Genomic DNA, 16,376 nt, shown 5'->3' with positions numbered 1-16,376 from the left:
GTAAAAAATACTAATTCTGGTAATATCCCCGAGATGGGCGTATTGTTTTAACTTTTCCCGGGTGTAAAAAGCTAAGATCCGGCCGTGCTTATAACGTATAGTCTCTGATGTGGTCTAAATTTCCTATTTACCAATATAAATTGTAAGACTACACGTTTTATTTTGTCAGTTTTTTTTACATATTTTCTCTGTTCTTAATTTCTTATAAATTTTGGAAAAAAAACGTTGATCTGTTTTACCGGATTAGCGAGTAGCGGCTAACTGTCTCTTGTAATGTCTCATCACTCTCATCATCATCTATGTTGTTTGTGACTAAAACAAATATATATTAATTGGACTATTGGAGTTAATCGCTATTGTATTGTGTCCTTTTAACGCGAAAAGTAGTGTACCTGCATGCATGTGTGGCTGTGTACATATCTACGCAGGGGCGATTCGATTGTACAATGTTTGGTGCAGTAACATCATCAGTATTCAGTATATATAAAGGTTAGGTTAGGATTTATTGAACTTTTGCTAACCGCAATATATAATAATTTAATATTTAATTTTGAATAAATTAATCGATGATGATTATGGTTACGTATATACCCGAGTTAGTGACGTAAAACATGTCAATATATATCATAGTTTATTTATCTTTGAGTAGAGATAATATGTTTTTTAACGTCTTTAGCCATTACTATTTACTAATCGTAACAAACTTGTTTCATTGTATATTTTTCTTTCATATATGTATAGTGTTCTAAAGTCTAATCCCAACTACCTAGTGATTCAGACACAACTAATTTTCAATACCATCTATAATTCGTTGTTTGGAAAAAATCGTATACCTACCTATCTAATAGATGTATAATATGTATTAGCTAATATGTTAATTAATCAATAAATAAGTTAACTGACGAATCCACTGTTTTAAAGAAAAAAACTAATACGAGAAATAAATAAGTTTAGGTTTTTTATTATTAGATACTTAAAATTTAAAATTATTAAAATTGCGATTGATTTTTCGTTAATATACTTGGTGTATTACCTAGATATTTGCTATTGAATATGCGAAATTGTACATTGTATATATAATCAGTGGCGCAGGAACTATTTTTCATGATGAGGGGCAAAACTTAAAAAACCTAACAACTATTTTATATTTATTTGTGATTTATAACAAAAAACCTTTCTTAATATTTTATTTTTTTAATGTTGATTTAGGTAATACATTATAATTTAAGAATTATATAAATGTATTGATTTGATTATTGTATAATATAAATATAGATACATTATATTTGGACATTTATTTATTGAAACAAAACACAAAACATATTTACTTTATACCTGAAGTTATATTCAAAAGTAACAATATATAAAGTAATTAAATATAAAAAAATGTATCTACTTTATACTTTAAGTTATATTCTAAAGTAACAATATATAAATAAAAATTACTCAATATGTTTATTAGGTATGTACCTATTATGTTATAATAATAAATAATAAATCGATAATAATAATAATAATGTTATTAGGCACATGCATACATTTATGAAAATGAGACCCATTTTGAATACGTAAACGTATAAATTAAACGTAATTTACGATTGTATACCCTTTAATTTTAATGTAGTAGGCGGGGAAGTATACTTTTGTCCCCCTTGGATTATATCTTAAGGGTCAATTGCCCCCTCTGCCACCCTTCTGCGATACCACTATATATAATATTGTATAAATGTGAAACAATTAATCCATCTATCCTTCGATCTATCCATTCTTGTTATTTTTTATGAAGCTCTTAGGACTTAGGCCGTTTATACTTTTTGGACAACGAACTCCACGCTCGATTTGATTTTGGCTGGTGTAAATGAAAAATAATATTATATTATTAACTAATTTCACCCATACATTATGTACTAAACTATTAAATATTTGTTTAGGTATATAAAATAGTCGATTTTGCATAAATTATTATTTGAATAATAGTCGATTGTAGCGTTACCAACTTATTTATTCATTGATCACTAGTCACTAATCGGTTTAGGTTTACACATCAGGTCGACACTATCTCAAACGAAGTCTAGAATTTCCCAGTATTTTTCTAGTATTCATATATCAAGTTCATCTTTAACTAATAATTATTCTATTTATTTATTTGTCATTTGTGGTTATATTTTACCTCGTATTTTACATTTAAAACTGCCCGTATCAGTTAGATCATTAGTTAGTAGTTTCTTTCTAGTTTCAATAATTTCACTTACAATGCTTATCAGTTATCATAAATTCGAATCACATGTTATAGGTAAGTAGTATGATGTGTGTTAAGTATTTTATCATTGCATTAGTCATAGGAAATCAGTTATTCATTTAGATTTTAGAGGTGAGAGAAGATTACAATAACCTAGTACTAAAATTTGATGATTTATGTACCTATGTGTATAGAATTGTTGTTGCCGGTTTATCGATTTAAGTATATAGATAGAATGATTATGATTTACATGTTTGGATTTAATCTGTTCAGGTAAAAGATGAATTAGAATGCACCCCACCCGTTCATTAAATATAGAAGTAAATGACCCGATTTGTATTGATGTACGATTACACTTAGGTACTACTTTACTACTGATGAACTAGTGAAATAACTCAATAAACAGTTCTATACTTCTACATTAAAATGTGTTCTTAGTTTTGTTCTAACATTCATAAAATGGATAAAATATTCTCCTTATCGAAATTTACTTGGAAATTCAACAATTAATGTAGGCAATAATTATCATCTGTGGAACAAAATACTTTTACTTACTATTCTTTTGGTGAAATCAAATCCGTCTAAAATTCTAAATATTCAAAGTCCCTACTTATATTATAATATTATAATATATTATAATAGGTACATATGAGTTATTTGCATTATTAATATTTAATACTCCCGTGTAGATAAATTGTATTTATATAATCCAATTATAATATATTACTTTAGTTTTCGAGAGATAAGAATAGTTTCAACTACCATCGTTTTTTATTCCTAAAAACTATGAAAACCTATTTGTGTATTGAAGAACGTACAAATAAGTACCTATATATATATTAGTTGTATATATTCTTCGAGACTAACCTTCGTATAACTAATCTTCATGATTTATGTACAAAATTTTGTCGGTTACATATGTATTAGATTTTCATCTGATACCCATGATCAGAGCACGTCAATTGAAAATGGTCAATGGGAACAATTTTACAATTTTAACCTTCATTATTAAGTATCAGTTAATATTAATTTGAGATACGAATGAGTATTACAATATCTTCTTTTCATATTGCAAGTAGTGATTATTGATTGTAAATAAACTACCGTCAATAAACAAATTATTAATTGGTTCGCAGTAACACTTAATGTATTGTCTTATGCATTTTACGAATCCAAAAAATTAATTGATGTTCAGCATGGTTATCTCAAGTGAATTGATTGAGTAACGATAAAATAAAAATATAAATTATATAAATCCATTACAATTTTTTATTTGTCTTACGTTCTGAAATAATATCAACCTAACCTAGTTAGCTAACCACTGTGCCACACGTTAATTTATCGTATAGTTTATATATTGAACTGACTGCTAAACGAACTGCCAAATGTATTGGACACTTATATAGTTATATACTTATATATTATCTTAAATTATTTTTCTCACACTTTATTTATAAAATAAGTTTTACTGTCTGTATTTGTGTAAAGAAAATCATTTGTTTTTCATTGAAAAGTCGTTTTAGACTTTTCCCATGTATTTTCGAATGTATGATAAATTATTAAGCTTAATCACATAAACAATCTTGCGACGCAACTCATTTTTCAGTTATGCAATACCTACCTTAAAATATTATGTGTGCAATGCACTGATGTCGATACTCAGAATATTAAATTTGTGTTTATATCTATATTCAATACCTCCGTGCTATTGGTTTTTTGTTTGCTTACCATTATAAACTAGGTACGACTTCCTCGAACTAAGCTTGATTAAATCATATATGTATAACACGTCGTGTTAAAAATTACGAGTTATAATCGAATTTTATAATATGTTAATTTATATCCTTTTTCCATTGGTTGTCGTTTTTTCTAAATTATAATTTAATATGCTTTTAAAATGCTGACGTTAGGCTCTACTATACCTATAGGTATTATTGGAGTGAATTTGGATAAACATTTATTACGACTTACCTGGGACCCAATTCTTGTCTTCTAGTGTTTCGACATTCTTGAGTAACAACATAACCGTTCCCTTTAGTGACTGATCAATAGATGTAGATAAAAATGTAAGTTTTAAACTATGCATGTCGTTTATTACATCATCGATTTTTCAAAAAACCATAGTTGACTACACATTTTATATACGAAAATAATATCGCGTTGCAGTTAATACATGTTTGAATTAATATGCACCCAACTCGTTTTGTCAGCTAGTGTCAGCTTGGGCCTTATTCTTTAGAATTTCAATATGATCGAAACAACTTTTTTATTTTAATTCTTAGATAACGTTCTCAAAAATATGCATGTATAATATGATTAAATATATAGGTACCCACGAAATTAAATAAGAAAATGAATCATTATGTTTTGCATAATAATATGGCATGTCGTTAACGTCTCATAATAAATAAATAAATATTAAATAAATTCGGACAGGATGTATAAAAACTAAATGTCCCTATAGTAATTGTAGATACTCGTCTGACTTTGGTGTCCCTTATGAGAAAAACAGTTGCTGTTGTAATGTTGTCATAATCTTCGTATTTTAATTTCGAAAGTAACACCGCGCGGGTTTTGATAGATTTTGGTTCACTTATAGTTATGTAAAATTTGGTTTTTGATTTGTATATAGCAAAGTAATCTTTCACTTTTTGAAATACATACCTACTCAATACTAAATACTACGTGATCCAGGCTGTAACTTGGGGTCTGCGATATCCATGTGTCTACAATTTTTTTAAAAAAGTAGAACAATTTTAGTTCTGATTTTAGTAGTAAAAATTGACTATTATTTCAAGAATGAGTTTATATCATCGTTTAAACATCATACAATATTTTGTTCCCTTCCTCAAAATAGTTGTTTTAATTACAGCCTTGTACGTGAGTGGTACTATTATTCAAAAGTGTTTTTTAATTAAAATAGGTAGTATTAATTTTAAAACAAAATATGCAAAAATGTGAAGATAATTATTCTTTCCCAAATAAGAATAAAAATCTTAAAAAAAACACATCGCTGTAAAATAAATAGCATTCTAGCATCGCTTTGTTATGTTTTATATATTTTAATTCTTTAACGTAGGTATAGCTACTCGGGTATTTCTGACATTCAATACAGTTTTTTAATTACCTAATACCTACTGCAGTTTGCAATTTTTATTTAACCTTTTTACAACTTTTAGACACTTAAATGCCGTTTCAAAGAATTGTTGCTATATTAAATTTAGTTTATCTCTGAACTATGCAAGTTTTAATGGGTGTTAAAATTATATATAAAACTAGTTCATTGGTACATGAAGATATGTGTAATATAATAACTTATTTAAATATTACTAGAAAATTAAGTTTTCTTGTATAATTAAGCTTATCTAATGAACATTATTTTGGTAATAATCAAACATAGATAATAGTAAGGATAATAGACTTCCTAGATATTATACCTACCTACTTCTCTAAAATAAATTAATGTAGACACTAGAATATTATAATAATCATTTTTAGTGTTATATTTTAAATTTTGAACAAATCCCAAGAAAAAAGTCCGATTTCATTTTTTGGTGAATAAAAAAATCGAGAAAAAAATTGAACTACAAATTACCAACTCGGAAAAAAAGTCCGAAGGTTAGATTGTTATATTATGTTCAAAATAATATCTTAAGGGGATTCGATACCGTGATTTTCTGTTTTTGTCTAACACACGCGTGACATAGTATTTTAGACGTGTTTTTTGCCAAACATACCAATTGACAGTGCAGCAACTAGGCTTTGTGGGGCCCTAGTGCAAATTTTATTGTGGGGGCCCTCTTAAAGGCATTTTGTGTTTTGGGGGGCCCCACTTAAGTGGAAATGAGGCCCATTTGGGGGTGCTACGCACCCCCAATCCCCCCGCTAGTTGCGGCACAGCCAATTGATCAAATGAAGCGATAAAAATTCTAAAAACAGATTTGAATTTGTCATCAAGTCTACTTTCCCACATTTTTTACTTTTGATTTTAACTTCTCCGAAAATTAAAATATAACAATTTTTAAATACTCTTTTTTAATATAACATTTTAAAGAATTTGGAGGATAATATCAAAATGTGGGAAAATCGATTTCAAGTAGACTTGACGTCAAATTCAAATCTGTTTTCAGAATTCTTATCGCTTCATTAGAACAATTGGTATGTTTGGCAAAAAACACGTCTAAATACTATGTCACGCATGTGTTAGACAAAAACAGAAAATCACGGTATCGAATCCCCTTAATAGAATTTATTGTATATAAGTAGCTCTATAGACAGGTTTAACCATCATAGAACAATTTTAACAGACCCAGATTTATAAAATATGTGCAATCGGTGCACATGCGCTTAGCTACACAAATTTAGGAGCCCCATATTTAATATTATATTTCTGTAAACATATACAACAAACAAAAAAAAAATTTTTATAATCAGCTATATTACGATGTTCAAGAGACTAATAGACAATAATGATTATTTTATCGTCTGTGTTTGTACAATTTTCTTTGCGCCTCTATATATACTAGAAAAAGATAAATTATATTATTATAGTTGCTGCCATATTATTTAACAATTTAATGTTTATTGTAGATACTATACGGTTCTATTGAGCTTTAGACTTTAGATTTTAGCGTATTAGACTTATTTGGAAATTATTTCTCTAATTAGTTTAAATTTAAGGAAAAAATCTGAGTGCTCTGTTGCACTTACAGTTAGAAAGATTTAGGTATAGAGTATAAATTAAGGCACCAATTTCTTTAAATCGGGCTTTGCGGCGTTAATCTAAAATGTCTTATGTCCGTCCAAAAGTCTGAATCTGGGTTATAGGGTAAATACATAATGTACCTACAAAATTCCTTATTACAGGTATAAAGTATAAGGTATAAGGTAATAAATATGGCAATAATATTAAACTGCAAGATAATCATTAACCATCATAATACACTTAATAAATCTCGATTGATACTACTAAAATACCATAATATAGCGAAAGAACATCAGTTACTGTCCAATCTCATAGTCATTCACGGTTACTACTTATTATAACATCAAACTTGAAAATTAAAATACAAGTAGGTACCTAGTAATTTTTATGAGTACCTACATAATATTTTATAAACATTAATTGTCATCAATTAGAACTAGGTCTGACTTTATTTCCGAAAAAAATTTAACACGGAATTTGTTCCCACGTTCCCCGGATTCTTGTTTCCTATTTATAATGCAAAATTTGATTACTTTTTCATTTAATTGATAACGTTGATCAATGTGAGCTTTACCTATATGTAGATTTTCTATTTTTGAAGGTCAACGAAAATGTCTTCATTTTTATTTGTACATGTACCTTACCTATGATAATATGATATACCTATCATACTTTTTACTTTATCTGATTACGGTAGGTATACGATGTTAGTGGTTTTCCTTGGCATGGCTAAGATGCGTCCGGTTGATTGCAATGAGAATACTCAAACTTATTTGTTTAACGTCAAGTGGCCTCTATAATAAAACAAATTAATAAGAAAACGCGTTAAGTATATGTGTGCATGTATTATATAAAAAAGTCAGTGTCTTAAGATGTTCCAACTTCGTAAAATAAAATTTGTATATAATCGTCCTTGATCAGATTAAACACATTTTTCTCATAAATCGAGTCATTTTTCAAAGGAGAAACATTTTATTAGCTTAATCAATGCCTATATAGACAAGGTTGCTGCCAAAACGTAATTTAATAATATTATTATTTTAATATAAGTTTTTAATTTATTTATTTTCATACCTAACTATATTTTTGATACTTCTCTTGACCGGTTTAAGGTTTAACTGTCAGTTTGACCCACAGGCCACGACATAATATTTTATACAATACGGCGTTAGAGAAGCCCATTTTTTTTCTTCTAAAAGTTAAATGTTTCAAAACGTTTATTATATAGTTACTCTTTAGTCTCGCTTTTAACACCGCCTATGATTGATTTAAATTGTATTTTGTTCAAGTATAATTCATGATGACTGATGACTATGCCTTCTGATTCAGTATAATATTATTTTCTATGCTGGTGCCCAGATAATTTAAATCAATTAATTGTATACAAATTACACTTTTAGTACATTTAAAATACTGGTTTGTCCTTTGAATAATGTATGATATAACTTAAAAACTATTCAATATACGCTAGAGATAACTTATACTTATATACCTGAATACCAGCAAATATTAATTTACATTAATAATAAGGTAGGTAGGTAGGTTGGTAATTCTATAGGTACTTGTAGTAATTTTCTTTTTAATCTTTCTTATAATATAAATATTGTTTTAAATTTTAAATGGTTGAGACCCTCAATTATAACATAACAAATAATAATACTTAATAATAGTTATAGTTTCTTATTAGAATTAACCTTATGAGAATCTTCTCAAAATAAAAATAGCCATGCACAGTTTGACAGTCAATACATCGTTACAGAATTAAGTGTCGTAATATATTTTGTAAACGATGCCAATGCTCAATTAATTTATTTTCGTCTATTTTCAAAAAAATAATAATGTTCACATTTTTTTTCAAATTAAGTTTTAAACCTAATTAAAAATAAATTATCCATCCCGTTTGTGCTAATTTATAATTAAATAATAGTAAAATTATTTTGCCCCAAAATCATAATAATTGATAACCCGTAAATGAATCTGTCTTACAATTTACAACCCAAATGAAAACTGAAAGTAATTTAATATTCTCAATGTGTACCTAATTTATACCATTAACATAGATTGTAGTTATTATGTGTACCTATATTAATTATTAGTATTTATTACACATATTTGTAGGAAACGATTTTTTACAGGCACGTGTTATGATGGTTATTAAATTATTATTTACATTTTCAATTGCTGCAGTTCGTAGTGTAAAACATTTCCACTGTAGATGTTTAATGTGTAACCGAGCCCAATGTGTACATAATATGTTATTGTGATGTGTTGATGATAAGTGGACAATTTTGTCTTAGGTTAAATTACCGTGAAGTTTTAGTATTGCGTGCTGCCCATGTATTTATTTGATTTCATAATGAAAATACTCTAGCTTCTGCAGTTTCTCAACGCAAGTAACTCGATTTCCCCGACCGAACGACGAAGTTATTGTAAAGAAATAGAATATTGTGTTATTATTTATTATATACGTGCATAGCATTCCATGCTATAAAGTATAAAATGATGCCAAACAATAAACCAACTCCCACGTACCTATATTATATATACATGTAGTGTTGGAAGTAGAACTGTATCATAATACATAATAATACATGTATAAAATGATTATTAAAATTAGATGATAATAACGATTTCGAAACAACGAATATTATATACTTTATCGTTTTGCATATTATATCGTTTCGCTTGCACTATCAGCAAGGACTTTTTCAATGGAACTTGTTTGTCTGTAGAGAGTTTTGTGCTTAATCGTCGCATAATAATATTAATAATATGTAACATGACATTTATCACGTATCAATATTGTGCAGCGTTAGTTCGGTTGGCTTAGATTTATGAGGGATTTATTAAAAAAAAAAAAACCGCGTGCTTAATTAATGATAAATTGTTTGTCTTAAGAATTGTCAATTGTTTATGAATACACCTATCTTAGGTACTTTAATTTTTAATTATTGGGACGATTAATCCGTGTTACATATGTTTTTATGTAAGCGTAGATCAAATAATAAATTAGAATAATTTAAGTGAATTATATTACTTTTTCTAGGTAAGTGTACATAATATCTATTGTTTATCTATGGGTCTTTAAGTGGCAGTAAAATGTTTCTTAGTTTTAAAAACCTAAAACGTTATAATGTTTTTGATCATTCAATCGTCGAACAGTCATATTATTATATATTGTTTAGGTCCTGAATATATCTATTATTTGAACACAATTTTAACAGATTTGTCACAAGTCGATAGACAAATTATTTTTATAAGATCTTAATATCATAATAATTAATAATGTTACAATGTACATTATACTTAATATATAATATATATTATAAGACTCAGAATATTTGTTGACAATTGATGTTTAAAAATCCATCTAATGTAAAAAAATGTCCATAGTCACCAAGTTTCAACGAAAATATTCACGTAGATAGATTATAAACCCAGACAATCATAAAAAATACAATTAGCTACACATGCCATTAGGTAAGTGCGTACAAAACCAAACGTCATTATTTACGCATTAGTTGTAACTTTACTGTGTAAAACGAATATGTATATTTTAGAATAATTGTTCCTTATAAATCGTGAAAACCGTTGAATAAAAATTTTAATGAAATATCTGAAAATTCACATAAAAACATGTTACTATATTATAATACTTATATGCTTTAAACATAAACTTAATTATAATTAAGATAGGTAATAAGATGTTTTAAAGCCGGTATACTTTATTACTGTATTACTGTAGAGTATATTTGAAACCGATTATTTCAGTTCTCACTAAATTGTGCAAAATATCAAATAAAACACTATTTCATTCCAGTTAATAATTTAGTATGTTTGATGAGTGACATCATCCAAAACATGCCATCATCTGCTATTTAATAAACGTTAATGTGTTCAATATAAGTTATTGAACCGTTGAATAAACAACTTGTCCATCTCCATTGTTATTGTTTAACAGATCATGTTATTGTTTCTCTCAATAATAGCACAAAATAATTTATTTATTGTTCTCGACTTCTCGAGTATGGGATTTTTATTTCAATATTTTGTTAATCTTTTTTTTTTTAGTACATTTAGTAAATTATATTATATTTATAATATTGTTTTTGGATTAACTGCTGTAATACTATAACAGCCAGAAACCAGTATTTTCTCCAAAATGACAATAATTAACTATATTCATTAGCAGATGACAATATTGACATACTTGACCTACATATAAGTAGTAATTTTAACAGTGCGCCATTGTGGCAATTATGCACCACCTATTTCATTTTTATTACGACTTAATATCAGACGACGTGATGAAACATTGTTTTAAATTATGTAAATATGTAATAGTTATATGGTAAACAATATATTATTCGATTTAGTCTTTGCAATGTATATTTTATCATTTATCAAACCGTTCAGTATATATATATTATTTATTGTTCTGTTTTCGATTTGTATGATTAATTCGGCAGATGATATTAATAAAATTTTAATTGATGTAGATGTGTTTTAATCATTATTCATTAAATTTCTTAAAAATCGTCGTAAATTACACGATGTACAGTGGTGTCGGTTCGATAACGTCATCAGTCATCACATTTCATGTTTTTCATGGCTCGTACAGCATTGAACCAATTTCATAATAATATTATGATTTTAGTAAAAGCTCACCAGTCATCACTAACGATGAGATGAAATTCTGCCTTTAGCTTATGTTTGAAATCCATCGTAGATTTGTTTCAGTCCTCAGATATGTTGTATGTCACATAATGGATATAAATATACGGATTAAGTTCAAAATACTGGTATTTATTGCAACTATATGAATAATTCCTCTAAAACAATTGAAACATTTACGCAAGTATCTAAAAAGCTGCACTGTGTGATGCATTTGTGGTTTGAAAGTATGGATTACATAAATAAAAGAGATTACATTTTTCTTAAACATCACAAACCACCGTAATAGTTCCGCTTCAAATTTTGTAAAGTCTGTTAGCACTTAGCAATATATCATTAGGTAATCACTCAATCTTCACTTATACATTACTATATATTACTATAATATGTAAAATAATAAAAACGATTAAAATATGTTGGTACTATACGAAGCGAAACGTTCATAGTTTTTAATGCCATAATATACAATATTGAATATTATATAGGTAGGTACATATTTTAAATGTGACGAGTTAGTGCGGTTAACGACAAAGGTGGGCATTAACTAGTTAGTTTATTTTTTAATCAACTTATGAACTTAACTAGTTTAATTTACAGTTGAAATAACTTATAGCTTTTCTCAGTTGATTTAAAAAAAATCTATCAAGTTGAAATCGTTTTGAAATTTTTCGTTTATACGTAAATATTACTATATCAGTATAAAATAAAAAGTAATCCAATACAAAAACACAAACATTTCTGTTCTTTTTCTTGATAACGTAATTTTGTGTATATTAATATATTTTATTAAGTTGTAAATTATATATTATGCGAGTTGCAATTATAAATGTTTTTAATAAAATTAATAATTTTAAATTACAAATTGACAATTGTTATGTTTTCATGTTATAAAAGTTATAATATATATTATGAAGATCATATACTCATTTTCACATATTATATGACATTCAATTGCTATACGATAAAAAATATTGTTAAATTATTAATTTGAGATGAGTATAGTTTAAATTAGTAAATAAGTAAAAGTAAAAGGGTATACAGTGTACATTATGATAAAAGTTCAATAAAATTATTTTTTTATAATTTATAAATTAGAAACTAGAAAGACACATTCACTCTTTATGTGATTTACATACTAATTTAAAAAAAAATAAATTAACTTTTTAAACTGAGTTAAGTTAATATTTTTATCTATATTAATTTTTAACTTATCGATCTTGTGTCGTCTTAACTTTTAACTTAACTTGAGTTAATTATTTTCATTAACTTGTCCACCTTTGCTTAACGAGTATAATATGATATAATTACCGCACGTGTCGAATATCGGAATATATTATCTGTACATATTTAATATTTACAATAAAATCGGAAGAAAATCGCATAGTTTATGTGTAATATTATAAATTATTTACCATCGTATATAATATTATTTGATGCCAATCTTATTGTTTTTTTTTTTTAAATATATATTTTAGTCTACACCTAATGCGTTTTGATTATCGTTCAACCGCAGCGCCGTCGTATTTTATATTATAATACACCATGGTTATAATAATTATGTTTTCTATAATATCCTCTATAAAAATCGAATCGTTCGTCCTAAAAAAAAAGTTTTCGATATCATTAGTAACAACGTATTAAATTCCCATGCCTGTGGTTTTTCGACCTTGTATTGTTTGTCTATACACGTGTATTTAGCACGTTGAACGTTTTATCAGGCTCGTTTGCTATTATATACACCGGTATAAAAGTCCTAAGACTCGCGTTAATCGGTTGTGATGTCTATACTTACTAATATTGCAGTGAATTATTGTATTCTATAAGGAATAAGTATTATATTATTAATCTTATCTACTTCGAGGGCTTATTCGTGATCGTGTATAGATGTCTCGAGCGAAATGCTTCAAAATATATAATGCACATCACATAGACGAGAATATTCGTTAGGTGCTATATTATCGTGGTATTAGTCGTTTTTTTATTTCATTTTTTTTTAGTTTCGATATTAAATTGAAGAACGGTCGTGATTCGGCTATATAAGAGACAGTTATTAAATTGTGCTTACAAATAATTTGGCGCCAGCTCGCCGATGCTCGCATTCACAGTGAATGTTTTTTAATTGTACGCGACTGTCGAAGCGGCGAACTACACATAATACATATAAATAATAAAATTGAAAACATGAATGGAACTAAAGTATATATACATTTATTTGACCTAATGACATTGAAACTATTTTACTTTATAATATATTATGTGCCATACGGTTTTTACTTCAAATGTTTAAATTGCCGCGCTTATAATAAAAATAATTATTGTGTTATTTACTTAAAAGGACACTACACGGATATTTTTTGCCTCCGCCTTACAAGTGTGTAACATAGCAAATTTACGATTAGCAGATCACGTTTAGCTCCGTTAGTTTAATCATTAGAGTGAATCGAAATATTATGAAACTTGATGATAAGAACACATTATCTGTGTTCGTATGTTGGTTTCTTACGATAATTCAGTTTTTAAGTGAGTTATGACCATACGCATAATTTGCTAAATAATTGAACTATCGTAAAAAACGAACATATGAACACAGTTAATGGTCTTATCATCAAGTTTCACAATAGGTTGATTCACTTTGATTTTTAACTAACGCGATCTGATGAGCGTAAATTTGGTAGACGGTATGTTACGCACTTGTAAGACGGAGACAACAAATATCCTTGTAGCGTCCTCTTAACTTTACTCAACAAATGTAGTCGACGCGGCGAATTCGTTTCGTACGGTGTGTCGTTCGTTAAAATAATATGTTTCATCAATTGTATTATAATATGATGTCTATCGTTTCAGACCGAAAGCGAATGTTCGGCCGCCGACCGAGCCGATGAAGCAGGCCGTCAAAATGCCAGCTCCCCGCCTTTGGCCATGGGGCCCGTGCAGAACACCGATGATGACGGCATTTCGTTTTGTGAATATCACGACCTGCCACCACCGCCGGACGGCGGATACGGTTGGGTCATCGTGTTCGCCAGCTTCATGTGCAACATGGTTGTGGACGGGATCGCTTACACCTTTGGCGTGTTCCTCAGCGAGTTCGTCACCTATTTCGGTGAAGGCAAGGGCAAGACTGCTTGGGTCGGTAGCCTTCTTTCCGGAATGTACCTCAGCGCAGGTATGTCGTTTCGCCTCACTTACTGTCTTACTCTGTTAGATGTTTTCGTGAAAACCCTGCTAAAATCGAAACTATAACAATGACAATCATGATTAATGTAAAAGACTCAGTTGATTACTTTTAATATAATGTAAATATTAAAAATAAATACATTTTTAATTAACAGAAAGTATTATAAAGTTGTTGGAAAGAACAATGACAACCCGATTGGACAGTGTAGTGAGTCTTAAGGCACGTCCAGACGGAGCAGCTTTTGCTGCGCGGCAAATACGCGTCCACACGGTGCGGCATTTATTTCCCGATTATCTTCTAGTAGACAATACTGATGATGCCGCGGGGCTTTGCCGAAAATACGTACGTCCACACACGCGGCATAGGCGAGCGGTACAAGCCGCGCGGCTTTCCTTTGATGTAGACCGCCTACTAGGCCGATCGGAAATTATGCCGCGCGGCATCAAAAAAAGCCGCAGAAAATGTATTTATGTATTCACACTCATGCCGCGTGGCAAAAGCTGCTCCGTCTGGACGCGCCTTTATAGTCAAAATAATTAAAACATTTTTTTTATGTAATAATATATCAATAATATTGCTAGTTCTCAAGTTCTGGTGCCATCGTATTTCTAACTTTTAAGTTTTAAGACATAATTGATGCGTATACGACTGCAATAGTTGTAAACATTGAACGTTTTGTTGTTATATTTATTAATGTTTTGTGTTGTCATCTTTGATTAAAATGTTTTATTATTTTGATAATGCACAATAATATAATAAAAATATAAGTTTGGACTTGAACTGTCAAGTTTAAGTTACCTTTGCGAGTTTAAATATATTTTAGTAAATTTTAAAATACCTATAACGGCTATAACCTGTTTCAAAAAATGGAATATCAAAAATAAATACTGTGGCCAAGGATATTTTTAACTTTAAATTTAATGATTAGTCAAAAATAAATATATTATAGTGACAACACTTGTCAACACTATCACTTTAATATTATAAATTATTGAGTAAAATGGATTCTTCTGAACATAAAATGTTCAATGTTCTGTAATAGTAAAATGGAAACTAGTAGACTACGTATATATTATGACATCATCTTGATGACTAAATTGTATATTTAGATTAGTTAAATATTATATTAATCTGTGATTAAGCTATTGCAGGTAATCAATAAATTGTTTTTGTAAATATGTAACACAAAATATATAGGGAACAAATCATTAACAAAATTTATTACACTAAAAAAATGGGTGATTCGGTGTTAATAGTTATACCAACACATAATTTATTTCATACTCCTAAAGGTATCTCAAGGATTCTGAGTGGAGCTATTGGTTTTACAATGGTATACAAAAGTATACAAAATTTCTACCAGAAGGAGTGCTTCGATTTCAACATATATATTACCTTATCTTTTAGCAAATTGGATTAAGATGGTACTTTAGAGAGGTCATTTTTTGATTGTATCAATAGTTTAATGCCACGGGAAAAACCACCGAAATTACGAAAAACCTCTAAAAATGGGTTTTTAATTTCTGGCGCTTTGTTTATCACCATAGAAACGAATAAAAATATTAATATTATAATATTAG

The 16,376-nt window shown here is 28.4% G+C and overlaps 1 protein-coding gene across 4 annotated transcripts in view; it reads left to right on the top strand.

Annotated features, from left to right (window-relative positions):
• The window catches only part of LOC100162256 (monocarboxylate transporter 1), a 98,276-nt gene that overhangs the window by 72,704 nt on the left and 9,196 nt on the right, over positions 1 to 16,376 (top strand). For 3 of the 4 annotated variants that reach the window (XM_003242121.3, XM_001947543.5, XM_003242120.3), the window contains exon 2: positions 14,463 to 14,784. In XM_003242121.3, the coding sequence (XP_003242169.1) occupies positions 14,463 to 14,784 (322 nt within the window). Of the gene's footprint in view, positions 1 to 13,516; positions 13,815 to 14,462; positions 14,785 to 16,376 lie in introns of those variants that run through there. The other variant, XM_016801657.2, reaches the window with a different exon arrangement.

Source organism: Acyrthosiphon pisum, chromosome A2 (genome assembly GCF_005508785.2).
Source record: "Acyrthosiphon pisum isolate AL4f chromosome A2, pea_aphid_22Mar2018_4r6ur, whole genome shotgun sequence".
NCBI classification, from domain to species: domain Eukaryota; kingdom Metazoa; phylum Arthropoda; class Insecta; order Hemiptera; family Aphididae; genus Acyrthosiphon; species Acyrthosiphon pisum.
This window is presented reverse-complemented; position numbering and strand designations above follow the sequence as displayed.